The sequence below is a fragment of the Pagrus major genome, chromosome 13 (assembly GCF_040436345.1).
Source record: "Pagrus major chromosome 13, Pma_NU_1.0".
NCBI classification, from domain to species: Eukaryota; Metazoa; Chordata; class Actinopteri; order Spariformes; family Sparidae; genus Pagrus; species Pagrus major.
Window position 1 is genome coordinate 3,477,812 of NC_133227.1, and position 27,587 is coordinate 3,505,398.

At 40.8% G+C, this 27,587-nt stretch overlaps 1 protein-coding gene across 6 annotated transcripts in view; it reads left to right on the forward strand.

The window, feature by feature from the left end:
• Positions 1–27,587, forward strand: part of LOC141006798 (RNA-binding protein Musashi homolog 2) — a 259,908-nt gene that overhangs the window by 55,430 nt on the left and 176,891 nt on the right. For all 6 annotated transcript variants that reach the window (XM_073479045.1, XM_073479043.1, XM_073479042.1 and 3 more), the window contains exon 6: positions 25,421–25,513. In XM_073479045.1, coding sequence (XP_073335146.1) covers positions 25,421–25,513 — 93 coding nt within the window. The remainder of the gene's footprint in view (positions 1–25,420; positions 25,514–27,587) is intronic.

Here is a 27,587-nt window from a genome sequence, read left to right on the forward strand (position 1 = left end):
CTGTACAATCTTCAATTGCGTGGAAAGTCTATTTATTGCTTTCTCAAGAAGATTTGCTGTTTTATATCAAGTCATAAAGAAATACAATACATATTTGTACTTTCAGATGTTTGTTAAATAGAAACATCTGCACAAGAAAAAGATGTAGCCAGCTAAAGATCAGCCTCTCATACATTTTACTGTCTGCGTCGCTGCAGTTTAGATATTGTTTGGGGCTTTGTGCCGTGTAAACTCTTATCTGAGATTCAGAAGGGACGATGCGTTCTAAAAATGAGTCTCTTCTCCCCTTACACTGTCAGGGGGTATTGTCTTTTTTTCCCTCTCGCTGTTCGAGCTGCAGGTGTGTTCAGTTGTGATCGGCAGGAATTGGATATGAAGGGGACTGCCAACTCCAAGTATGACCTCATTAATTACATCTGTCAGTGATTCCCTGCAGATCTGTCTCCTGCTCTTCACATGCTGCCACTCAGCCAGCCAACCAGTCAACCAGTCAGTCAGGAAATTTTCTGCTCTGGGTTAGACAACCTGCCGGGCTTCTGCTCACAACACTGGCAGGTGGGATCGGGGGGAGGGAGGAGAGGGAGCGGGAGAGGAAGAAGAGGAAACATTAAGGATGGGGGGGTGGTGAGGAATGAGGGGAGGAGGGGAGGGACAGTGAGGGAAACAGATGAACACATTCATGCAAACTCACTTCCGTTTGATTGCATAAAAATGCAGACATGCACACACACACAGGCAGACACCTCTTCGCAGTGCAGCCGGAAGAATTTGATCTTTATTTAAATCCTTAAATTATAGCTGATTAAAAATTCATGGAGAGCCGTTTATATGAAAGCTGGGCGCTGTGCAGGCTGCCCTGTGATGTCTAATTGGTCTGAAGGTTGCCAACCCTTTGAACAAGTCAGGACGGAGAGTTGTGGCTGCCTGTGTGCTTAGAATGAGGATGTGAGGGTTTACCACCCACCTGCCCTTCATCTGTCTCTCTCTTGTTCACTGTCCTGCTTTTGTGTGCTGGAAATGACTGTTGAACCTCGGAAAGTTAGCAGAAACAAGCAGATAAATACTTTATCTTTGATATACTTTGATATTTTAGGAAGCACTCAGTTTAGAATGAAGCCCGCTATTGTTTTGGTTTTGGATGCTCAGTGTGTGTTGTTTCCGGTGACAGTGGATTTCCATTCGGAGCGGCTCTCACCCTCAAAGCTGTCTTCTTTTTTACGATGTAGAAAATGATCTGGCTGTCTTACGGCGGAGTCTCACTGGAGGTTTTAGGAAGGCTTTCGGGGGGCCTCCACCGCTGGAGGTCCACTACAGCCCGGCTCACACCGAGTGTACGAGAAGCCCCATCTTTATTCCCTCTTCTCTCACGATTCCCGTAGCACATGCACACGCAAAACACACACACACGCAGGCACATACAAACGTGCACAGACATACTGCTCAATGGCAGGGGCCCTCCTGCTGCCCCAAAGCATGGAATACCACATTTGTTTGTTTACGCCTCGTTTTCTTTCCCTGAACTCTATTAACATTTATATTGCAGCTGAAGGTGTTGGAAGTCCCTCCTGCAGTGGGGGAAACTCAGCTTAGATGAGAATGAGCTTCAGTCGAGCCTTCCTAGGCACAGACTTGTGTGTTTATACCTACATTATCCAGCTATTCCCCAACTGCCTCTTTTCCTGTCTTGGGTTTTTTTTTCCTCCCTTTTTTTCAGTTCATATCACCATTTGCTCCAGCTCGCCTCTTATGTGACTCTTTAAGCTTTTATCTCTCTCCAAGGTAAATTGATTGCTTGGAAAAAGAAAAAAAAAACAACTTGTGGTTGGAAATGCTTCCGGATTGGACAGCCTGATTGAGCATTAGCATATGAATAGGAGAGAGACAGCTCAGCATGTCAGAGGAGGAGGAAGTGTTATGGGAAACATCCGCTAGACATCTGTGTTTCAGATGTTTTCTCGCAAATTTTTTAACACATTTGATCGCTGATCTGCGGGGCTTTTCCAAGCAGGCGTTTTCAAATTCACACTGCTGCCGGGGCTTTTGCTATTCAAGCAGGATTTTTGGTACCGCAATCTCTACTGTCATTTTCGAAGAGCTCCGCCTTCAAGCAGGAAAAAAGCTTCACGACAATTTCATACTCTGTTAAACAAAGAAAATGACAAAAACAGTGCAAATGAGCTGCATGACGCATGCGTGTTGATACCAGTTTAACTCCTCCTGGCCAGAACACCCAGACAAACCGATAAAGCTTGTCACACGTGGCTGATGCCTGTCATGTCGATTTTTTTTTTTCCCCCTGCATGCTAGACCTGCATCAATTAGGCCCTGATACTGCAGGTTATAGATCTGTATCTGTCTATATCTGTCCCCAGGACCCGGAGGCCAGGCCTGCAGCAGGGACACAATGCTCTGTTTGATGGTTTAGCACAGAGGGGACAGAGGCATCAAACCTATTATTGTGCAATGTGTTTTTTTTTTCTTTGTATGTCCGCTGGCTACTGCGTTAAGGATGTTTACCTTATGTGCACAATCCAGATGTGCTCACAACTGGGAGGAATTGTCGGTATATGGCTGTGTCCCTGGTGATGAATTGAATTTCATTGGACTTGCATTGTAGCCTAGTTTATAGGCAAACACTCACAAAGACGGGATATATTTTTAAACTGAGGGCCAAAATGGTAAAAAAAACCTAAGGATGTTCATGTTATTCAAATGCAAAATCATATTGTCTAAATGAAATAGCTTTTCTATATGAAGGTTGTTTAGTTGTTAAAATAGAAAAATGACAATGTAAAGAAAGAAAATTCTGAAAACCATTCACAGTCATCTCTTTCCACCAGATGCTGTATTTTTAGCATTCCTGTGCGCTAAGATGGATGCTGAATATCAAGTTAATGTCACTGGTCTTGTTTGCTTCATAATACCATTAACAAAAGAAAGCCCGGAGGACTGTGGGGACCGGGATTGCATCTATTAATGCAAACTGTAACGTCCATATTCTGCAGCCTGGCCTGTGCACTTGGAGCACGTATGCTTGGATACTCAGAGTCACCGGAATGTGCCTGCAGCCTCTCCACTACTGTATGCTGTAATATGCAAAACAGAAATGTATCAACATGTTATATTTTCAGAAGAAGAAATATATTCCAAAATTCTGGATTCTGATTGGCAGCCTGTGGCTCTACTTTATTTTGTGTCTTTGCTTGATGTTTTTCAGCGGTTCTTTGTAGCGTCTTGTCTCTCGCACACATCTGCGGTGAATAGGTGCCCTCTTGGCCTTTTCTTCTTTTATGTCCACTTCCGTTCCGACACACATACATACGCAAAGAGAAAGGAATAAATGTATTCATAGCGTGTTCTGTGTCACATACTAGAGATTTCTGACACAAGCTCTTCCTAAAATCATGAGTAATGCATCGCAGTCGCAACATCCTTTTTTCTGCTTTCCATTTCTGTCGCCCCCCCACCAGCCACCCCCCATCCCCCCTCTCTCCTCCACCAGCTGTCCTCGCATCCTCAAAGTTCACATTGGGTAGGGTCTTGTGCTGTCAGGCAACTTCTGGTTTGTTCTGCTCTTTAGTTCCCCCGGCTGAAACAAACGCAGGCAAACACACACACACACACACGCACACACGTGCCCTTGCAACACATGCACAGAGAAAAGCGTAGTGTCGTGAGAGCCCTTTTTGTGCTTTTTCTCGACTGCGCCGTGCACTGCTGCAACATTCTACTGATGACTTGCCACAGCCAACAGCAAAGTGTCACTTTCCTTCGATTTGCTAATTTGCATTGGTTCCCTTTCCCAGCATGGTTCTGGGTATCAGTGCCCACAAGCTGAATGTCAGTGTCTCTTCTCAGCATACAAATATTCCCCTGATACAGTATGTCATGTATACTCCTGGACATCTCTAACATTTCATAATACTCTTGATAATTCCCTATCAAAATTTCAAATTGCGTTTTATTTAATCAAATACCAGCATGTGTACACCAAAATGTCCACACTGTTTTAAATAGCACAGTTGACCTCAAAAGATATAACTATACATTTTTACATTAAGAACCACATTTCATCTGTCGCATCTTGAATTAAAAGCTGATTAAATTGTTAAATGCACACAACTATGGTGTCCCCAAATGTTCTATTCTTGTGGATTTGGAAGCAGTACGAGACCGAGCGGTATAGGTGATCTGCCATGGCCTCATCTAATCTGATTTGCATGCCAGAGAGAATTATGTAATTGGCATTTATGCAGAACAAAGAAGGATCAGCTCATGGAAAAGAAGGGTTTTCATGTAGAACTGTGTGTCTAAGCCTGTTTTCTGCAGCTCTGTGCTGCCTACGGTTGGCTACTGCGCAGACAGACAAGAAATGGCTGTTGTGTTGCACTGCTCGCATGTGTGTGTTTGTAGCATACACCGGCATGATGTGTTGTATTAATGCATGATGAGCTGGCACATGCCCGGCAACAAGGGGGATATTTTGGGTGCTTACCAGATCTTTCACATATGCTACCTTCCATTTCTAAAGCTTTTAACTCTGCGGTAATTATTATGTTCCAATCTCAAGACTGTGTTATGAAAAGTAATGGCTGAGCCACATGTAAGATAGATTTGAATAGTATGTTAAGGCTCTGAGACATGCTGTTGACATAATTTACTCACTACCTTGAATTAAATTCTGGAGCCATTTTCACAGTACACTTATTCAAGCCCTGGGCAAAATTTAGCCCTGCCCTGAGAATAAATGCTGCGCTATTTTGACCTCTTAATATACATAAAATTAAGCCTAAGGCTAACCTTAGCTCAGGGCAAAGCGAATAACAATTATTATTAGCTTCAGGTCTACTATCTAATTCAATTAACGAACAAAAAGTGGTGTGCAGTGAAGCATCTATAGTAAGACTTAATTTTGGCCCAGTTTTACATTAGCTCGGGGCTGCCCTTTGTGTCTCAAGTCTCGAAGCATCCAGAGTCTTTAAAAATAGGTGTTGATTAAAGGTGCCCTGTGTAAAAAAGCAATGTTTACATTAGGTCTTACTATCCAAACTTTCGAGTGCCATTTTAAAAAAAATGTTAACAGTATTTTAAATTCAGCATTGTTCACATCCATTTTCACTAGCTTGCAATCTTCTTCTTCCATTCTTTGCTGGTGTATCTTGTGTATCTATGAATATCTTGTCGTGTTACTGCCACCCTTTGACCAGTGAAATAGTGTAAAACCATTGGAAGGAACTGACAGGAATGTGTACCCCATCAATGGTGTGCATGTACAGTACTTCCCCATATGTACGCATGGGATACACAAAATGGGGAGCCACACATAGAAGTTTCAACAATTGTAGTTTTATTAAAAAGAGTAGTTGTTTCTCCACCTGTGTTGATATTTTCTGGTAAATGTTTGTTAATAAGTCCGAACTGAATAAGAACTGAACTGAACTGAAAATTTCTGATATTGACATATCGGCCTATATTCTCACATACACAGAATTTATACTGTACATAAACACACATTTTTTGCATTGATCCCTCAGAATGGTTATCAAACACAAAAAAAGAGTACTAGAAATACACTTCATAGTTGAGTAGTGAAGTTCATATACAAGTCTCTGCACAATCAAGTTAAATGTCAAAATTTTGTGATGTGATTTACTTACCCTTAGGCTATGCTATGATGTTGTCAGTGTGTGGGGTTTGAGGGGACACCTGTGCTCCTGAAAACGAATTGCAGATGAATGAAACCACATAAGAGATAATCATTAACTAAATTAAAGTTTCCCTTTTAGTTTCCCCTTTTAGCTGCACACCTCATCAATCACAAAACATGGCACCATCACAACCTGCCCCTTGACCCCAAAATGCTGCTGCTGTAAACATAGTTACACCACTACAACTTAAAGAGGCGAGCCAACACTTATTCTGACGGGCATAAGAATAGTATTGTCCCATAAACTAAACCATGACAGTTCATGCTGAACACCCTGCAAACAGGTTTTGGTGTCTTGTGTCCTTATGTCCATAAAGGGTCCCCTACATATGTTTGCTGATATACGTTTATTATTGTACAGTAGAAAACTTTCAGTTTTGAAATGAATGGGTTAACAATAGCATACATCACCTGCCACTGTTACCTGACAGAAATGTAATAATCTGTAATGAATTTTACATTTATTATCACATTTCTTATGCATAAGGAAATTAAATTCATTAATAGATTAATAGACCCCCTTGGAAATGAGATGCTACACACGAGCCAGTTTGAAGTTGTGAAAGAGACACCTGGTAACCAGTGCTTTCTTTATAACTTTATACGTTATATTTTTTCGCAGTAATGCACAGAGCCTCAGATGACACAAACAATGGATAAATAATTATGAAAGACACCAAATAAGTGATGATGATAGTTTTAGGAAGATTCTAAAAACACTGACGTTCCTCTGTACTGCAGTGAGTGTGAATAGTCTTGTCTGTTCTCACGACCTGCTGGGCAGCTAAAATATTACAATTTACTAGCCAGTTTCCATTTTTAGCTCATGAGCAGAGCTGCCTGTGCCGGGTATCCGTTAACTGAGGTCGTATTTGAATTTGTTTTCCTCGCTGTGAGGGAAGAGCCGAGGCCTGACTCGTGAAGCAGGATTGATAAACTGGATACACCTGGAACTCCCCCAAATCTGGAACATGGCCCTAGGCCAAACCTCCTGCAGTGAGCGTGAGACTCCTGCAATGGACTCTAATCTGACACACTCTCCCTGCACCTCCTATTTCTCACGCTCTGAATTGTTGACGTTGGTGTTGCTGTTTTGTGGGTACAAGCCGAGTCAGACGCTAGACTAGAGCCAGAGGTTGGCCTGACGGAGAGCGAGCTGTCACATGCAGAATGGACTGTGATTAGTCTGCCTGGGTCCTCCAGTTGCCCTGTTTTGTTCAATCACGTGCGTTTATGTAAATGACGTTGCACAGTGCACAGCCAAGAGCCGAGACAGGGAGAGAAAGAGGTGACAAAAAAACGATGTATTCAGAAATAAGAATAGTGGACTCTTTGGATGTACTGCAGTTGCACTGGCTCCATTTTATAAAGGTCAAAATATTTGCAGGACAAAAAGGCTAATTTTTCTCCCTGAATTGGAGAAGTAAAGGTAGGAAGAGTGAAAGATCAGAGCGACAGTGGGCTAAAGCTCTAATAAGCTTTTGTGACCCTGTAAAATTGGGGCTTTATTCTCATTTGTTTAAATATTACTGGACCTCGGCTATGTGGGAAAAATGCACTGTAGCTAGTATAATTTTAATGACTGAAACACTCCCACGAGACAATCTGGTCTTGCAACAACTAAATTCCTACTTTGTTCTTATTTTTTGTACTATTCCTATTGTTCCCTGTAACCTGCTCATTTAAGAAAATAAAAACTACATTTACGAAGTGACTCAAGAAAGTAGATTTGATTTTCACCAACAATTATTTCACAAATGTCACATTTAATTGTGTTGATGTTTGAATACGATAGTTCATTTAATCTTTGCTTCTTCATTTACAAATGTCCATGTCGACATGTTTTTTATCACACACAGAAAAGCAGATGATGCTCTTATCCTCATTGATTTATCACAAAGTGATAACACCTACTGTATAACACCTATTGTTGTGGAATATTTTACAATTTGATTCCTGGTTATGTGCAGACATTGTTAATGCTGATGAACCCATCAACACGTAGTGTGCAACGCTATAAAACTTTAACATGTTTCACAGCTCATTGACTTGGTTACAACACCAAAACAATGCCAGCTCTTGTAAAACCATGGTCAGCCGCTCCCAGTATATGGCACATGCCTTCGTGTACAAAGGGTGTAGAACTAAAAAAGATTGTGACTGGTGAAGAAAATCAAACCTTTAGCGAGCCAGAGAGAGCCACACTATGACTTAAACTCCAGTGATTGTTGGACTTAAATTCAACAGATGGCCAGAAAAATGAGGCCAAAGAGATGTCAATGCTCTGTGTCTGCTGGACGTGTAAGGAGACAATTGTTAGCTAATATGATTGCCAGAACAAATAGATCGGCTCAAGGATCATTGGATTGGTGAGAGTTCGCTTTGAGTGTTGAGCAAAAATTGCTTAAGCCTTATTGCATTTACTCACTGTAAAATGTCTTCATTAAACAGCGGTTTATGCATTAGAATTAAGATAATGGATCATTTTGCAGCTACTAGTGGAGTGTGTATGGTCATCAGAGAGTTCCAGTTTAATCATTTCTTATACAGTTTTTCTAAAACACGAAATGTGATGTCAGACAGAATTAGGGCTGAGGGTAGCACTTTATAATAACAAGTATTAATACATAATGAATTAATAGTTAATTAAACCTTGGTTAATTTTTCATTGGTAACAAACGATGAAATGCTTTATAAACATCAATTGTAAAGGGTTTTCAACATCAGTAACAGTATCAGTAGATGAACTAAACAGTATTTATAAACCATTTACAAAGCATTAAACATCAGTTGCAAATTTACAACAAAAAATGGTTAATAAATGGTTTATTAAACATTTTACAGTTTCTTAACAGTGAAATAATTATTAACTAAAGTTTAATTAACTATTAATTTAAGATTTAAGGCGGATGCAGCAGCCGTTAGCTCCTTAAAATTGTGTTGGTTCACCTTGAACCTTGATGGTTTTATGAAGTGTTACCAGGTTGAGCACATCAAGAAAAAACATATTTTCATGATTATTGGATATTGTGGAACTGTGTTTAATCAGCGTTTTGACTGATTTTAACATCTTTCAAGCTTCAAAATTAACCCCCCTCGTCCTCTCAGTGCAATGCATTTCTCAGGCCAGAGGCAACGCGGACTGAGGTGTGCGGCTATGAGCCTGTGTTGATCCGTTACCGCTCTTTAAAATGCTGAGCTGTCAGCAGGAGCCAGGTGAGGCAGTTTGTTCTGCTCACCACTCAATGGACATGTTTCATTGGCACCTCGCTGGAGGTCAGCAGTAAGTGACGGCCGGAGCTGTGGGGGTCAGGCCTACTACCCAGCTTTAGCTGGAGAGTGAATTACACTGTAGGTGGGGCAGGTGGGCTGAGCCAAGGCTGGGGGCTGAGATTGTGGCCCAGCAGCATGTTAAGGGCGTGTGTGGACTGTGTGCAGAAATCCATTTGACCATAGTGTCACACAGCTCCCATTTATACGCCTGATGTGTAAGAGCTGCTCGGAAACCCAGCAATTCCTTTTTTTTTTTTTTTTTATCTTCTCACAGATTCTTTAACCAATAACTATTCTGTAGGGTACCTCACTCGAATGATGGAGTTGGAAGAAGATGTATCATTGAAGGATTAGGACTAGAGCTCATCAAAGAAAATAGCCTGGTCAGTGTGACATGCCACTTTAAAGTGGCTGAATATTTTAAGCGAGCCCTCTTCCTCAGAGGAAATGAAATACAGACAAAGAGTGGAGAGGAGGAGGATTTTGTTTGTTTCTGCCACTGCTCAGGGGCAGAGATGGAAGATTTGGAGATGTGGAGTAGATTGTTGGGGAGCGACGCAGTTGGGGCCTATTTTCACCGCAGCTGAGGCCTCGACTAGCCACAAGCAGTTTATATAATTCTAGAGATGAGAGAACAAAATATCTTCTACCACACAAAGTAAGATTTTACTCCCTTCTCCTTTTCCTGGCTTTTCTGTATCTCCTCCTCTTCTGCTCTTCTCCAATCACCTCCAGACAGCACTACCGAGGTGCATCAAGGACAGTACAAGGCATCGCAGCATGGCCACACACAGCCACAGTGCGACAGAGTGTAAACAGTCGCCTTTTACATGACATCTAGTCAGGATCATTGTGCTTGCTCCGCCATGCATCACCTGCCACTAAATGATTGTGTATTGTGGGGCTGAGTGGATGTGTGTCCAGGTAACTGGACGCCGGCTGGTCAGGATTGCCTGGGAGCTATCCTCGGCGCCATGGAGAATGACTTAGCTGAGCGCTGCTGCTGAGCTCTTCTGAGCATGCTTAAGAGCTGAGAATTATTCCACTCATTTCTAGGTTCCTGTGAAGCATGACAAAAAACTCGAGTGCTTCATGCTCGCCCAATTCCCCTCCTGAGAGGAGCCGAGAGGCTCGGGGTTTAGAAGTCGTTCAGCAAACACTCACCATGATGAACATTAATTACATCAATTAAGTGGACCACGACCATTGTCTGGGGTGACTAAAAACACTGTCACAAATGCCTTGACAAAGCACAACAATGAGATACAGTTGGTTTAAGGTAGCTGCCAGACTGTAAATAAAGGACATGTTCTTTTTAATGTAGAAATGAATGTCCTCCTGTTTTACTTTGTCTTCTTATTTTGTATTCTCAAGTTATGAGTGATATATGAGTGTATGATGTTTTCTCCCACATAGCCTCTCTAGTTATTCATTGCTGTCCTTGTGTAGGCAAAATTATCAATATATATCAAGTAAGAGCACATTCAAACAGAGGTTCAGGACATTGAAGGATCGGTATTCTTTTCTTTTCAGCCATTTTTCCTGAAATGCACCGCATTGGTTTTTATAGGTTTGTTTGTATTTGTATTCATTGATTTTGTAATTTCTAGTCAACAATGCAAGAAAGCATTACACTATAGTCTGCACAAAATGTTAATGTACAAAGTGTCCTGTACTTGGATTAGTCGATCAATCAATCAATCTGCAACCATTTTTATTGGTTTCAGCCATTTTTCAAGAAAAGCTGTCAAAACATTTGCTGGTTCCAGGTTTTTAAATGTAAAGATTTGGTATGAAATGAAAAGTCTTTAGGTGTTGGACTGTTGGTTAAACAAAAGAAGCAGTGTGAAGAGTTCACTTTGGGCTCTGGGAAATTGAGTTGAGGTTTTCTTTTTTTTTTTTTTTTTTTTTACATTTTATAGACTAAACGATTAATGAGTTAATTGTGAAAATAATCGGCAGATTAATCAATGATGAAAAATCGTCAGTTACAGCCCTAATATACCTTAAGTTTTTGTATCAGGTCCATTTATTTTAGTTTGCCAGAGGTTGTCTGTGTGCGCGTGCGTGCGTGTGTATGAGCGTGTATGTGTGCGTCTGTGTGTGTTTATGTCCTGTGACTCCAGTTCATGGTTCTCCTTGTTAACCGTGAATCAAATATGAGCTGTCTTAATATTTGTAAAAGACACAATGCAGGAAGTGGAATTTTCCAGACTTGTAACCATGCATGATAAAGAGAGCTGTATGAAATAACTGTATCTGATTCAGTTTACATGTAAATACAAACAAACAGCCCCAGTAGCCAATAGAAATGGAACGTAAAATGATAAGCAGAAATGACCAACTGTGATTGCTCATGAAATGGTGGTAGATAAAAGTCATCTCAGCCACAGCAGCTCACTGATACGAAGTGCAGACCACGCCATAGTGCGCTGTCTTTTTTAATGGGGAGGAGAGGCCTGACTGGCTCCCTCCGTCGGGGGCATTCTTGTCCTTGAGGTTAACACTAAAAGGCATACATGTATAACACCCAAGATGCCGCTAACGGCACATTGAATGCATGTTTCTGAAGACACTGAATGCCTGATGACCTTGGTAGCCATGCATAATGATGCACACTTAGGGTTTATTTTTGGAGCACAATGATCCACATAATTAACTCTGTAGTACAATGAATTGTGTTTCCATCATCTTGGCAGTTGCCTGGAGTTTGTTTTACTTATAAATGATTAACAAGGTTGCATTCAGTTAGTCATATGTGGCTGCGTTTATATTTAGACAACAATGCTGCTACTGCCAATGTGAGGGAAAGTGTGCGAGTGTAAACCGTTTATGGTTACATAATTAATTAGGGCTGCAACTAACGATTATTTTCATAATTGATCATTTTGCAAGTTATTTTCCCCGATCAATCAATTAATCTTCTTGTCTCTAAAATGATAGATAATTGTGAAAAATGCCTCAAACTATTTCTCACAGCCCAAGGTGACACATTCAAGTTGCTTGTTTTGTTTGACCAACAGTCCAAATATTTTCAGTTTGAGAATGAAGCAGAATTCAATGATAGTGGAGAGAAAATTTTACAACATCAAGATTTCATGGAGCTGTGTTGAACTACGTCATTAATGTGTCCTTTGTCCATTGTTTGCATTCTCCTCTTGCTGATCAATGCCACATGGCCTTCTGAGTTGAACATTAGAAGAAGGGCTGTACATGTCTGAAAGAAAATTGAATGGAAGGCATCTGTACAGTAGTTGTCGTGCTGTACCACTGTTCGATAGATGCTAGATTTATACATCGAAAGGGAAGGACTTCATTCATCCTACAAAAACATTATCTACTCAGTGTCAAAGTATTCTTATCACAATGATCATAACATTGAAAGCATAATAATCTCAAACTAATGAATTGCTTTATAATGATGAGAGTAAGATTTGAAGAAAGACTTTGAGGTGCAGCTCAGAAATGTTTAAAATATTAAGTCTTAAAGGGGCAATATGTAAGAAGTTTAGTTGAAAACATTCAAAAATTAACTAAAATTATCAACATAATGTGTAGAAATAACAGTTTTCAGGTTATGATGTCTATGTATTTTTATTACAGAGATATATACTGAAGTAGGCATGCTAACAGGCTGGCCTCGGCCTGTACAGGTCCAAAGCTCCTGTGCTAGCTGTGTAAACAACAATACTGCCCCAGTCTCCCAGTCCGTACCACTAGCTGCGTGGCTAACTGAGCTAACTAACTAAAGTCAGCTGCAGCTGGCAGCAGTTAGCAGTTGCTCAGGTGATATGCTGCCCTCTGCTTACTTTAAGCATGAATTCAACAGGTGGCTGATTCTCACAAATTGCACTTTAAATCAAACTAAACTCATCATTGTTTCTCGATTCATTCAGCGCCACAAAAAAGATGGATTCATGATAGTGAGAGGGAAATTGAGGTGGACAACAAAGAAAGTTCATGTAGGGTTACCTGCAGAAAAAACACAAAAAAACAAGGATATTCCGTTTTTTAAGCCGCCTTACCTCCTCCTGTTTATCTCCTCCTCCTTTTCTTATCACATCACTCACATGACCACATTTGCAGAGATTAAGGTTCCTGGATGATTAGCCACATTGTTTTCCTGCAACTGTGTGTGTGTGTGTGTGTGTGTGTGTGTGTGTGTGTGTGTGTGTGTGTGTGTGTGTGTGTGTAAGAGAGGGAGGGAGGTAAGGTGCGTAGTTGGAGGGCCTGTCACAAAAAGCCATTATTGTAATTGGAAGTTAAAATCCCATTTGTTTTCCCCTCTAGTGCTTACTGTCACGACTAAGACAGGGGTCTTGTTACAAAAATTAACATTTGGTATCAGTGTCAAGGGTCATGCAAGAGAACATCAACTTATTGAAAAGGCTGCCAGTCAAACCATCAAGGCAGGAGAGATTATTTACTACAGAGAATGTTTCTCTTGCACAGCCACCGTCACTTGCTGTTGTGTTTGTAACGTTTTGTTTCAGTGGCAAATGCTGTTTAGGATAACAATAGTTCAATTTTAGTTTTCACATTTGGTTCGTCTGAGTAGGAACATTTGATTTGTGTTGATAATTTTAAATTTTTAATATTAAATAATAAAATGCTTGGCCAAGGTGAATTTACATCGATACTGTAATTGGATTTTTTTTATACACCGCACTGAAATTATGGGTCAATAGTTGTGTCAATCTACCTATCCTGGCCTTGTCTAGCACAACACGTTCTCCATGCTATTTCATACACTGACCACCTAATCCCCACTCCACCTCCAACTTGATCTTGAAATCATGTGAATTATGGGGATTTATTTAATTGACTAATTTCAAGGACCCATTTGTTGGACTGTATTTATCCAGTTGTTCCTCTCATGAGATTTCTTTCATTTTGTCTGTTATATGCTAAGATTTTTGGCTTGTTTGTGAAACTGATACAAATGTACTGACTTGATATTTGGTATAAATATGCAGACAAAGACCCAACAAAAGCTGGAGGACCTTCAACCTGGTACAAGTTCAGAGACAGGGAGAGGGCAGCAGAGACCCAAAGTAGACTGGGAGTCACTATAGTGTAAAGATCAGAGCCCAGTCCCAAATATAGCTCTTAAAAGTGACTGCAGCGTCCGGACTCTCCTCTATGCACCACGCTGGACTGAAGGGAGGATCAGACTATGTCTGGGAGTCAACCATTGCTTTAGAACTGCTCAGCCCTCTGCAGAGGGTTTAAAAGGTCAACAGGATTACTTGAGTCAGGTCCACATCTTTCCAGTCCATGTTGTTACACATCTGATGAAAAGGTTTTATGATTTAAAAGAATAATTGTAACCAATAAATGAAAAAGTAAAACACAGTATGGAGGTTTGCATGAGAAATGTGAATTACCTCAGACATGAATCCTCTAGCTTTTTTGAAAAAAACAAAAAACAAACCTGTTTAAATCCACGATTACTTGCTAGTAGGATTGGGCTGATGTGAAAATGTTCAAACTGGTTTGATATTTAGCCAATTATACCAAATTTTACCACTAGGTGACGCATTTCGCTCTGCTGCTCCTGAGCTATGGGCATAATGAAAAACCATAAATGAGATTGTAGCAGCACCACAATCCATCACGACAACTGTGACACATTGTGTCTTAGTTTTTATCAACAACCATTGAACTTAAGTTGGGATGGGAACCTTGTTCCTGCAAAATTATTTTTCACAATAAATGCCATTGAAAACATGAAGGGTTTCTGCCCACTGAAATGCTAGAGGACTTTTAATTTGAAACGGATACTTGAAGTATTGAGTTGTAATAACAGGGCAAATAGGAGCGGATCCAAAAGAGGTTTTGAACTTAAATATTGTTGCAGGAAACATAGACTGAATAATCTGCACCAACTTGTTACTGATGAGAGTTCTCTCTTGTGGACGTCAATCCGAGTAGTACAGCAGCACCTTATGCACAGTCTCAAACCTGGTACGTTACAGCAAAAAGACGGAAGGCAAAATCTACCCAGCCCTACATGCTATCTCTCTTCTTCTTCTCCTCTGCATTTGTGGGCACTTTGCTACGCTTCTTTGCACCTTATCGCCACCAACTGTTAATCAATGGAAAAGCAGGAAACTGGCAGCAGCTCGTGCACAATACAAACAAAACCACCAACACCAAAACCGACTTTTAAAAACATGCTCCATAGCAATACAAAAAAGAAATCAAGATATTTGTTCATGTAACTGTTGAACTGTGTTATAAAAGGAAAATAATAGTATAAAATGAAGACAAATTGAAAGCGTTTCTCATTAAACTGTCCTTTTCCCTACATTCCCTGAAAAATGTCCTACTTTTGTGGGACGTGAACAAGGCCTAGATATTTGTATTATTAAAGAATATTTTCACAATTTTTGTTTTGTATTTCAAAGCATGACTGGCTCATGTCAAAACGAGATTAATTTCAGCCTTGTGCATGCTAAATAGACCTCCGCTGCCGCATGAGGGCATGCTGTGTCTCACAACCCTGGAGTGAGTGTTAGATATCCCGTCATGTTCACAATATATTGTCTTGGAAATCTGTTAAATGTTCATAACGTGCTTGCTCAAATGTCCCAGATTTAGCCACAAGCAAGCATCTAATTAGCATAATATTCATATTTCTGAAGAAGCTCTTAAGAGCACTTCTGGCATTGTCCATTTCTCTTATTTGCCTCTTATTGCTGTAACGTTTGCTTAATGCCCGGCCTGTGCTGAGCAATCGCATGCTGTGCTCATTGCCAATGCAGTGTGAATGTGCTGTTTGGGTATGGGCCCATGCATCTCCAGGGCCCTATAATCAGCTCTAAGCTGCTTCTATCAATCTTCATAACTGTAGTGGGTTGAGGAGGGAAGTGCAGCTAATCAGCTCTAACCGGCCCCATGTTCAGCCTGACTGTCACTGTTACAGCAAGGCCATATGCAAACAGTGTCCCTACCACGTGTGGCCCATACTCGCGTCTTGGCCGTCTCGCAGGGCCGTTCCACAGATGGCCAGCCCCAGCAGAAGTCAGCTTTTGAAAGGGCCTGTGACTTTCACTGAATAGCTGTTAGTGTAGGTTAATATAGGAGTGGTGGCCCTGCAGCGGTGGCAATCACAGCTCTGATCAGAGCCGGGCTTCAAAGACGTCTGTGCAAGTTGAAGCCAGAGTTGTCATTAGCTTCTGCCCTGTACTTGACAGCCCTTCCCCACCCCCAACTCCTTCTTCCTGTCTCTCTCTCTCTTTCTCCCTCTTTGTCTCTCTCTCTTATCGTGCTCATTTTCTGTCCGTGTGCAAACGGCTACTGTAATCCTGGGTCTGGGTGCTTGGGCCTGTCACTCCACATTTGCACTAAGCATCTTTCCTTCTCTCATCCCCTTTGCCCTAATTGTATTGTAATAAGCAATTACAGATCTATTTATGCACACTAGAGCTGAGATTGGACCACTTTTTAAAAAGGGCATGTAGGGGAGTGGAAGTGGACCAGGCTGTGCCCCCTCACCCTTAAACTTGTGGTCGGACAGAGACGCCACCGCTGTTAATCGCTCTCTCTTTCTCCCACTGATGATCTAATCCCGCTTTACTATCTCACGCTCTCCTCCTGTTTTCTATCCTGTGCCGAACACCCTCCAAAGCAAAAGTGATTGTGCTGTTGTTTGTTGTTTATTGGCTGTGTTCTCTCTTTGTGAGTCAGCTCTAGTGATGCAAATGAACAGAGGCAGTGTTTACCTGGACTGGCCACGTTTTCACCTGTATGTGTGAGTGCGTGCATGGGAGTGTGTGCGTATCGCGCCTGCACAACGTCTAGGCCTTTGATCATACTACATTGCATTGACAGATGCTCTCTGGTGCTTTCTGGTTGCTTATGAACGAGGCCACAGACGGGATCTGAATGCCAGTAATTATATCCCCTTGCTAGAACGATAACAATTGTGGCTTATACAACAAAGTGCGATGGCTTTTTTCTATCTGTCCCATTATTTTTAGGTATGAGAAATGACATCGAAATCCCCTGTCTGCTTCCTCCCTGTCTGGGGCTCTGTGTTTACAGCTGTTTGAGAGCCTGTATGTGTGAGAGGTGGGGGCCATGATGAAGGCTTACACCTTGTAATCATAGCTGGATGTGTGATCTCAGCGACCTGCCTGAGAACTGGCTTGGAGAATGGTGTGCACAAGGTGTGTGTGTGTGTGTGTGTGTTGTAAAAGGGAGGGTGATAACTGAGAGATCCACTAACAACAAATTTGCGGTAAGGTGGCGGTCAATTAGTGAGGACTATGACCGAATCAGAAGATTTGGAAGCTCTGATGAGAGAAAAAAGGGCTAAGAAGAGCGAGAGAGTAGGGCTGGCCGATGAACTGATATTATATTGTTATTGTGATATGAGATAGAGAGATAGATAGATATTCTTAGATCATGATATTGCATAAGTGTTGTGTTTTCCTGGTTTTAAAGGCTGCATTACAGTAAAGTGATGGAATTTTCTGAACTTACCAGACTGTTCTACTTGTTCTAACACCTGCCTTTACTCACTTAGTCATTATATCCACATTAATGAAGATTATTGATCAAAATAAAATAATAGTTTGTAAAGTACCAACAGTCATCCCTACAATACTGTGACAATATAGATAACAAAGTACCTTTGAGGATATTTCAAAAAATCTAGATATATATTGTGTGTTGCGATATAGCCTCAAAATATTGTGATATAATTTTAAGGCCATATGGCCCAGCACTAGTGAAAGCAGCGACACAGTTTTATACATGTCGTTATACGGATGTTCAATGTCACTTTTCCAGCAATTATTGACATTTTAGTTTAGTTTTTAATTTAGAAAATGTTGAGAATTTGGCATTAAATGCAACAGTTTCACAAAACATATGCGATTCATTTGTGACCTAGTGTGACCAGCAACCAGGACTAACATGCTGTCCACCATGAATCAGTTTTGACCTAGCAAAACTAGTCTAGTCTTTACTATTCTTTGTTCAATTTTCAATTTTTCTCTTGTCACAATGCTGTGCTTATGCTCTTGTTAGGTTTAGGTAAGACAAAACACTTGGTTAAGGTTAGGAAAACATCAGGTTTGGGCTTAAAATACCTGCTTCGGGCGCCACAAACATGGCTGAAGTTGTCCCGAGGTCTCGTAAAAAAACCTGGTCTTCTTGCCACAAACACTGCTGGAAATTGTCCTGAGATCTCCTGAAAAATATCCAGTGTTATCACATTTGCAAATGTTGGATCGCCTTGGTCCTACATCATATATGTCCAGTAGTTTCACCTTTAAAAATATTGTAGCTGAGGTCACTGGCTTGGCAGCTTTGTCCTGTAACTCCACCACTGATACCTCCACCTCCCTGCGTGAAATTCAGGGAGTTCAAATTTCAAATTTGCACAAACACCACTAAAAAGATAAGACAATTACAGCTACTGTTCCTGACTTATGCAGCAGTGGTCGGGCTGAAGTGAAAACCATGTCTGAAACTTTTACGTCTGGGAAGAGCAGGTGTAAAATCTGCAGCACTGTTTCATTGCACACACAAGGAGGTGAGAGACAAATGCCAGGTCAAAACAGTGAAGTGTGAGAGATGGCCAGAGGAAGAGAAATGAAAATTAAAAGATGCATTATGCAGCTACTTCACTGCAGATCACCACACAAGAAGTTCAGCAATGCAACAACCTGTTATTTTTCACACAGCTTTATCTGTCTTTATCCCTCTGTGGCCTCCAGCTTCAGTAACTGCTTTTACTAACTTTAATGGCTCACAGCATTCCAGTCCAGTGCCATATGATTGAAGCAGCCACAGAGATGCTAAATTTTGCTCCCCTGATGGTAATTTGCCGCAGGCTAAGTAAATATCCCACTTAATGTTAAAATATTTTTGAGCAGAAATACAATTTTATCCGATGAATGTTTTTTAACTTAAAAAATGAACATTTGATCGGTGAAAACAGGCTTCGTACTAAGGCAAAATTCAAAATTTAATACCCACACTGAAGAGCTGAAGGACATGCAAGTTTAATGTGAGAAAAAGATGGCATCGAGATACGTGAAGACATCGATCTGTAATCCAAGAATGAACATTTTCATCAGCTCTCAGCTTACAATTTTTCCAGTAAAACCATTAAATGTCTCTGTCTGTCATTGCCATGCCTTTCTGGGTGGAACTTAAAAGACAACATACTGGAGCATCAGAGCTGGAGTGTCTGTGTAAAATCTCAAGATTTGCATAAATATGTTACACATTTTTTTCTTACCCCGTGCCTGCTTCTCTCCCCTGTTTTTTTATATTGTTTCACACTATATTCATTTCCTCTCATATCCTACTTGGGGAGTTAATCACATTCACGCTTTGTCTTTGCGGTCTCAGTTCTGCACGCATGTTCAAAACACTAATAGCTTTTTGTAGGCGCGACACAGAGGCTCTTTGAATTGTGTTTGCTGCCACAGGTAGAAGTACTAAAATTTCCACAAATAATAATGACATTGTGCGCCGCAATATTAGCTACTGGCTTATCTTTTTCAACTTCCTCAGCACTCCCAGCAGCAGCCCCCGCTTTTATAGCACATACTTAAACCAGCAGCACAATATTATAAAGGATTTGCAATGAGGTGCATTGTTTACACTTAAGAAGGAAAAGAGGAAAGGGAGTATACACCCACGCGCACGCATAAACACACACACACCCACACATCCAAATCAGACAATAGATCAGAGTCATCAAAGTGAAGCAGCCAGGACTTGAGTGACTTTGATAATAACCTACCTGGCATGGCCTAAAAAGATATTTCCCAAGTTTGTCCAGGGCTTTGTGAGTCAGAGAGGGGTGTGTGACATTAGCCAAACTGCCCGTGTGTGTTTTACATAGATTTTGTGTTTGTCTCAGTCTATGAAGGTTTGCCAATAAAGTCGCCCCTGAAGTTATTTGAAAACTTAAAGATTTAAGTCTGCAGAAAAGGGTGAATATCACTCGAGTCCTGGTCATTTACATTATCGACAGGTCAAATCTTTGTCCCTACTCTGCGATTATCAACACTTTTCACCAATCTGGCAGATTCAGTTTGCGTCTGGAGTCGCACGTAGAAAACACTTGCACACCTTACCAAAATGATTAGGTTGATTGCTGTAGCCCAAAATTCATCGAGGAAAAACCTGAATATTAAACATTAGAATTAGGCACTAGACTGCTACGCATACCTCAAACTTAACATCTTAATGAGGGCGCGACGTGTCAGGTACAATTACTTGCACTGTGGTGTTCCACTCAGGCACATATAGAGACAGCTTTTTGCCATTCTCAGGTACTTTTACCACACAGAAAAGCGCTGCAGGGTCTAAGAACAGAGAGAGTAAATCTTGTCCAACTGATGAAAAGAATAAGGGGCTTTTCATGCAATATACTTGTATGATTTTTTTGTGATGGATATGAATAATTTGAATACCTCAGGGATTTACTAGGTGTCAGGTTTGTGCTTCCACTACGCTAGCCTCCACATCTACTCGCTGTGATGTCAGCAGCTGCCAAGAATGTCTCACTGTGTGTGTATGCTGCAGGGTAGGAGTTTAGGATATTGTTGCTGAGGTGTCTGGACAAAGCAGTCCTTTTTAAGCATTCTCTGGACAGCATTTACGTGACCTGACTTTGTTGTTCTTTTTTATGTGGACTGACAATAGCTGACGTGCTTTACACATTGTTAAAGTACCAGCGTCAACTCCACAGTGTGGGCTATGTAACAGATTCCTTTTTCTGGCCTTGAATGTTCGAGTTTGTGAGTTGATGCACTGAAGTTACATACTAAAGGCAGAGCTCTGAAAAAGATGTATATTGTCAGCTTGAGTTATGCTTTTATTAAAATCAAGATGCAGAGACTATTGCTACTACTTCTGGAAAGATTGAAATAGTTAAGTGACGGGCAGCGCGAGATAGCTTTTGTAGCTTTTTGTTGACGACCTCATAGAAAAGGTCCTGCTTTTTCTCGAGGTATATGGTTAGTCATTTTGTTCTGTCTGTCATTGTTAAAGACTGCTAACAGGTGTCGATAAGAGTGCACCAGAAGCTTTTTACATTTTTGTCTGCCTCTCTGTATGTATCTGCGGCATGCCTTCTATTACCATGGTAATGCACTAGGGCAGTAATTGTTGCAGCCCTCTGCACGCACAGCCTCACACACTCAAGAAATTAGACACACACTCGTGTGTGAGCACACCCGCACTCAGCCGTGCACGCTCCTAACTCTCCTTACTGTCTCTCAGGGATGTGCAAAAATAACTGAATGTTTGAAGAAGTGGGTTAAAGGAAAAACTGGGTTGAAGAGTGGTCCATTTTTAAATCTGTCAGCTTGAATTGAAATGTTTTGTCGAAAAAGACTTTAAAACACTAAACCCGCCGGACCCAAATGATCAGAACTAATGTTGAGGTAAATGCAGTGAGGTAGGGAATTTCCTGTTCCTTATTGTGACTTTTTTGTGTAGTGTGGCAGTGTGGTTCAAAAGAAAAATGTGGCTACATAAAAAAATTAAAAATCTTTAAGTATAAATAACTGATACATACAGTTTGTTTTGGTTAAAATGCATCAAAAATCCAAGCAGATGTAGCAACCTTTCCTGCAGTAGTATCTCAAACCAAATGGTACAGCCATAGGCATACAGGGACACAGTATACAGCTATGAGGCTTAATGTCTGTTGTCACCATGGAGAGAAAAATAGAGAGAGTAATTGTGTTGTACCAGCACTCAAGCAATCCCATCAGCTATTGGGCAGGCAGACATGTCAAAGTATAAAGACAAGGCTGAAAACTTGACCGGTTGCAGCCTGATGGAACAAGGCTTTAAAAAAAAAGAAAAAAAGCCGGGGAATGGGTGGCCCAGGAGGGAAGCAGGACAAACAGCTGATGTAGAGAGGCAAGCAGAGATGAACATTGACTTGTTTATTTATTTATTTATCTTTTTTACTTAGATTGGCAATGATAAAAGTGAGTGATGTTGATAAATACTTGCACAGCCAGTTTATCAGCAGCTGTCTGGCTTGGGGTTGCCGGCGGCAGCATCCAAGGCTGATAACCTCTGAGGCCTGAGGCATGATGTTGGGAGGATGAGGAGGAGGAGGAGGCGGTGGAGGAGTTGGGGGGGGGTGGAGGATGATGCAGCTGCTGGGTCTTGGCCAGTGTGTAACCCTAAACCGGCTAGTTGATATTTTGCATGTCCATCAGTAGTAGTTGAACGTTGCAAAGTAGAAAAGGAAAAAAACAGCACCACTGCCATAAGCTTCACTGACAGCCTGTGATGCTCATTACAGAATCAGAATCAGAAATACTTTATTGATCCCTGAGGGTGAGTTGCATTGCAGTTGCTCCAGCTAGAATAGATGTGTCACAGTGTAGAGAAATTCTAAGAAAAATATAAAAATAGTAAATAGATGACAAGAAATGTAAAATATATATATATATATATATGTATATGTATATATATATATATATATATATATATATATATATATATTGAGAAATGCTAAAATAGGTCATATTTCAGTAATCAGTAAATGCTACATTCCAGATATCAGTAGTGAATTAAAGTATTGGGTGGTGAATAGGTGAATTGAGCAACAGGAAATAAAATTGTTCAATGAATGATAAATGGAGACAACTATGTTATTTTTAGATCCTCACCACCGGTAGGCCAAAAACCATTACTATCATAACACTGTCTGTTATCTGTGATGCTCAGATGCATGTTAGCATTTAACATTATATGACTTTGCTCATCCTTATAGGATAGCACTGTTACCGTTGTAACATGCATGCTGTAATGTTAGCATGTGTGTATGATGATGGGTATTTAGTCATTAAAGGTATAATATGGAACATTTCTCCATTCAAATATCTAAAAACGACTAGATCTTTGTTATATATTTTGTTGAGTTATGTCATAACATTATCCCCGATGTTTCAGAGAAAATTGGCGTCGTATCCCCGTTACACCCTCTTATTGCGAGGAAACACCAGATGATACATCAAACAGTGAGGAAGGAAGTGGGCTAGCCACTCTATTGTTCCATGTAGACAACAATTCTCGGGACCCCAGACTACTTCACGATGTCATCACACTCGGACTTTCTTTGTTGTTTTGATTGAGAGACGCCTAGTGGCAGAAATTACATACTTGAGCTGAAGTTGTGACCCCACGAACTCTGGTTGTGGGTTTGAAGATATTTGTAGAACTTGAAGATGTCATGTATATTTATTTCCAGTATGTATTGCTCAGTGGTATTTTTCTATATCATTATCATTGTAATTTGACATTTGCACCTATATTGATTGTCAGAGATGGTCAAGTCTGCTGTCAGTCACTACACACACTGTGTTTGCAAATCATGCCTCTTGCCCATTGCACATTTTCATGAGCCTGAAGAAGCTCTGGGTGAGACGTCTCGTTCTTGTCAGTGTAATAAAACATCCTTGATTATTTCTGCTACATGTTGAGTGAGAGGTCTCTACCACAAACTCTTGTGGTCACTTTTTCTGATTAAGTGTTCATCTTACAGTTGCCAGCACCTCCAGCCCTGAAATACATGCTGTGAGCCGAGCTCTTTTCTCTTTTCCACTTTTAAATTGGAGCTATAAAGGAGCCACTGAAATGTATTATGCTTCTATTCTCCTCACAATTTTTTTTTTTCTGTTTTACAAAAGTTGGCTTAATTTTATCTGTGGTAAAACAATATAATACAAGCACAAAGCATGAAAAATCACAGAAGCGAAATAAAAAAACAAAAAACTGTAATAAGAGAGGGCTCATGTGTGGGAGGCTGTGTGCATATGTGCAGGCTATGTGCCTGCGAGACTGTGTGCACCTGGAAAGCACTTGACAGATGGTTACTTCGGCTCGAGCTGAATGTTGCTTCTTTTTTCTCAGCGTTAAGCCTCTTTCATAAATCGAAAGTGTTTCGGTCAGCATTTTGATCAAGGTAGACTCTTTCAACCTTCTTGATAGTTTGCTGTGCATCTCCCGAGTATGTTTATCCTGCCCTGCATCATTTATTTTTGTTTGATTCTGGCGAGCCGGGGGGAGATCAGGGCTGTGACTTTCACTGCTGCTTTTTCTGTTGCCTTTTTTTGTTTGCCAGTAAGATTACAGAGCAGTGCATCAAAATCATTATATCAGTAAATTCGCAATCTGTAGCGTAAATGTGGTACTTTAGAGGAGACAGTGGAGATTATATATGGGAAAATGTGTGCTCTTATCCTCTCTCCATTCAAAAAACTAGTCAACCAGATACTTTCTTATCCTATTACTGCAATAGTTAAGAGCTTTAATCATTCAATCTCTTATTGTTTCCCAATAACTAGACAAAGCATAGTAAATCACACTCGAACTGTGTCGAAATTGCCTTAAGCTAGGAAACGTTATGTCCACATCAGACATGCTAAATCATTTGCGGTGCCATCACCTCTATTACCAGAGGTCGGCTGAAACAGGCTCTCCACAGTGTTCGAGCAGCCTCTCTCACTGCAAAGTCATATCAGGCCAAAGCAATAACCATAATAACACCATAGGTGTCATAGAGACATGAAGAGCTTGAGCCTCAGTTTTATATTACTTTACATTTTAATTGTGACCTTAAAGAAAGTATCCAGATAAATCAAACTTTTCAGTAATGTTTCGTTAGTCTCAAATGAAATGTTCACTGTCGTGTGTCAGTCAGGAAAATCAACACCTATGCTCACCAGACGTTTCAGATGTTGGTGTATATAAACCGTAAGTTCATAGGTTAACATGTTCATTTTTAATCTTGTGCAAAAAGGAAATAGTCCCCTCGCAGATTTTGCTCTGACACTGGTGTTGAATTGCTACTGTATTTCCCTGAGAAATCGTCCGCCTAAATTTAGCATGTACTCTCTGCAGCAGATGTTCGTGCCCTTTTTGACGCCGTGGGTAATAATCCTTAATATTCTTGCCGTTTGAAACTAAATGAGGCTTTAATGCACTCTGATTCCATCTTCCAGCACTCATTAATTGTTTTTTGAAAGTCCATAAATTATTTCTGTTGTTTCGTCTTAAGTTTAGCAAAGATAAACACAAACTTTTATGGATGAAATGGAGGTCTTTAATTCTGTGACAGCCTGTTTTGATTAGAGATTCAATTTGAAATGTCATTGTGAGGGAAATTCACAGAGCAGCTTTTCTCAGCCAAGAGTATTTTTCCCTGCCAGAACCTTCGGCATTTGTGACCTTCCTATAATACTAGAGTTAAAGCAAAGTGTTTTTGAAACTTAATTGTGTGAACCTGTTTATTCCTGTTGAGTAACAGTGTGTCCTCGCTCTTTTATATTGTCCCCATCACAGGTGCTGCTCACTCAGTGTGTTTGAAGCCTCATTAAAGGTGTTGTGTGATGCATTTGAAGCCTCATCACTAATCCTCTCCTCTCGCCCTTTTCTTTCCAGATGGTCACAAGAACAAAGAAAATATTTGTGGGTGGCTTGTCAGCCAATACAGTAGTGGAAGATGTGAAGCAGTATTTTGAACAGTTTGGGAAGGTAAGACTGTTTTTTAATTATTACCCTGCATAGTGTTGTCACAATAACTACACTTTCATCTCTTCGATTCCGTTACATCATGCAATTATCATCACTAAGAAAACATGACAGAAAAGTTAATTTGGTCAAGCATATAAACCTATCCTATTGGTAACCCTAAATGAAATAATAAACCTGAAAATTAGCATAATATATCTCCTTTAAAGACTCAGTCCACAATCAGTGTACAGCGCCCCCTGTTGTCACCCCCATTAATGTCAGCTCTCCAATCTTTACAGCTGTCAGAAATTTGAGCTTTAAAAGAAGCCAGTTCGGCTCCTTTTTCTCACAGAATGACAAATAAATCTCTGTTGTGAAAAACAAACAACTGAAGTTATGGCAAAAGCTTCACACAGCCCAACTTGCCTGGTCAACAACATGCATTTTGCTTACAGAGCAAACAAGCAAAAGGCATCCAGCTGCCATGACCAAACCCCTCTGCAAAAAACAAAACAAAAAACAACAGTTTTTTTCTTATCTATGGAAGTATAGCATTAGAAACCACTATAACTATAACATTAAGGGAATCGAAGCTATGGTGTTTATATTGTGGCAACACTATTGAAGAGAAACACAAAAACACACCCAGTTAATTCACCAGAGGCTCATATTCAGCTGTTTGTTCCTGTCTGCTGCAGCAGTTTCTGCAAGCTGTTCTCACGACCAGTACCCCCAGCTGAGTGAGGCATATATGCAGACCCTATCATGCAAGGACATGCATATTGCATCCACACACACACACACAAACACACACACACACACACACACACACACACACACACACACACACACACACACACGTGTTCACTCACTCAAGTGCATGCACACGCACTTGGGCATGTGCACACACAAACAGGCTTTGATACAGTGGCAGCATTTCACAGATAATTTCACCACACTGAGTAGAGATCCATTTCCCTCATGTCATATTCCACATCAGTCAAGGTCACCTTCAGCTGATACAGTCCCTGTAACATCAGCACTTGACCTTGAGTTTAAACAATTTCACTGAGGATGGATTTTTCACGGGCACATAATGTACCATGTCCTGAAGGAGACAGAAGAGCTGTTATAGATTAATAGAAACTGTTATTTTTTGCAGAGACAATATGCAACCAGCCCTCCCTTATAAAGCCCCGTCTTATTTTCTTGACTGAAGGCGGGCAAGGTGAAGGACTTTGTTTTGCTCTTTGTCTGCGGAAGTGGTGTTGAAGACCTCGCCATGGCCTGGCCTGCCGTTCCAAATAAAGATGGCTTATTTGCACAATAGAAAGCAGCGAGCAAATATTCAGCACGACTTCGCAATCAATGTATCTGAGAAAGGGCTCGAAATGATTTTCGACTTGATTGAATGACATAATTGACTTGATTATACAAAGTTTTTTTCCTCCTTGAGGAATCCTCAAATGCTTAGGAGGAAACAAACAAATCAGACTGATTGAGCAAGATCTTGTGCATGTTTCTGTGTGTGCTTTTATAGCCTACTTGTGCATGCTTGGATGTGTCTGCAGTACTGCTCTCGCCATGCGAGAGTGTGTCAGCGATTAAGTGTATTTATGTGGGTGCATGATTAGGGGTGTGTGTGTGTATGTATGTGTGTGTATGAGCAGGTTTGAGTGTCTTCAACAAAAAGGAAATCAGAGGAGATATTGTGGGCAAAAAGAGGTATCATTCTCTCTCTGTTTTGTGTGTGTTCTTCCGTTCTGCCTTACACATCCCAGGATTTATTAAATAACCTGCCTGTCACTGCAACCTACCATTATCGCCACATACACACAACTCTGAGGACTTATCCACAGAAGGGAAAGCCAATTAATTCAGTTTCCCCTCCATAGAATCTGGGTGGCAGTATGTGTGTCAGTCAGTCATCATTCTGTCTGTCTGTCGGCCTATGCGTATGTCAAGGGGACGTTAGCCAGCATGGTCGCGGGGCAGCGAGTCATTTATATTTCTGGGAAGTACGTTTTCAAGCACTTATCAATCATCACGCAAGTATAGCTTAAGGCAACGGCAAATGTTCTTCCTCAGTGGGAAC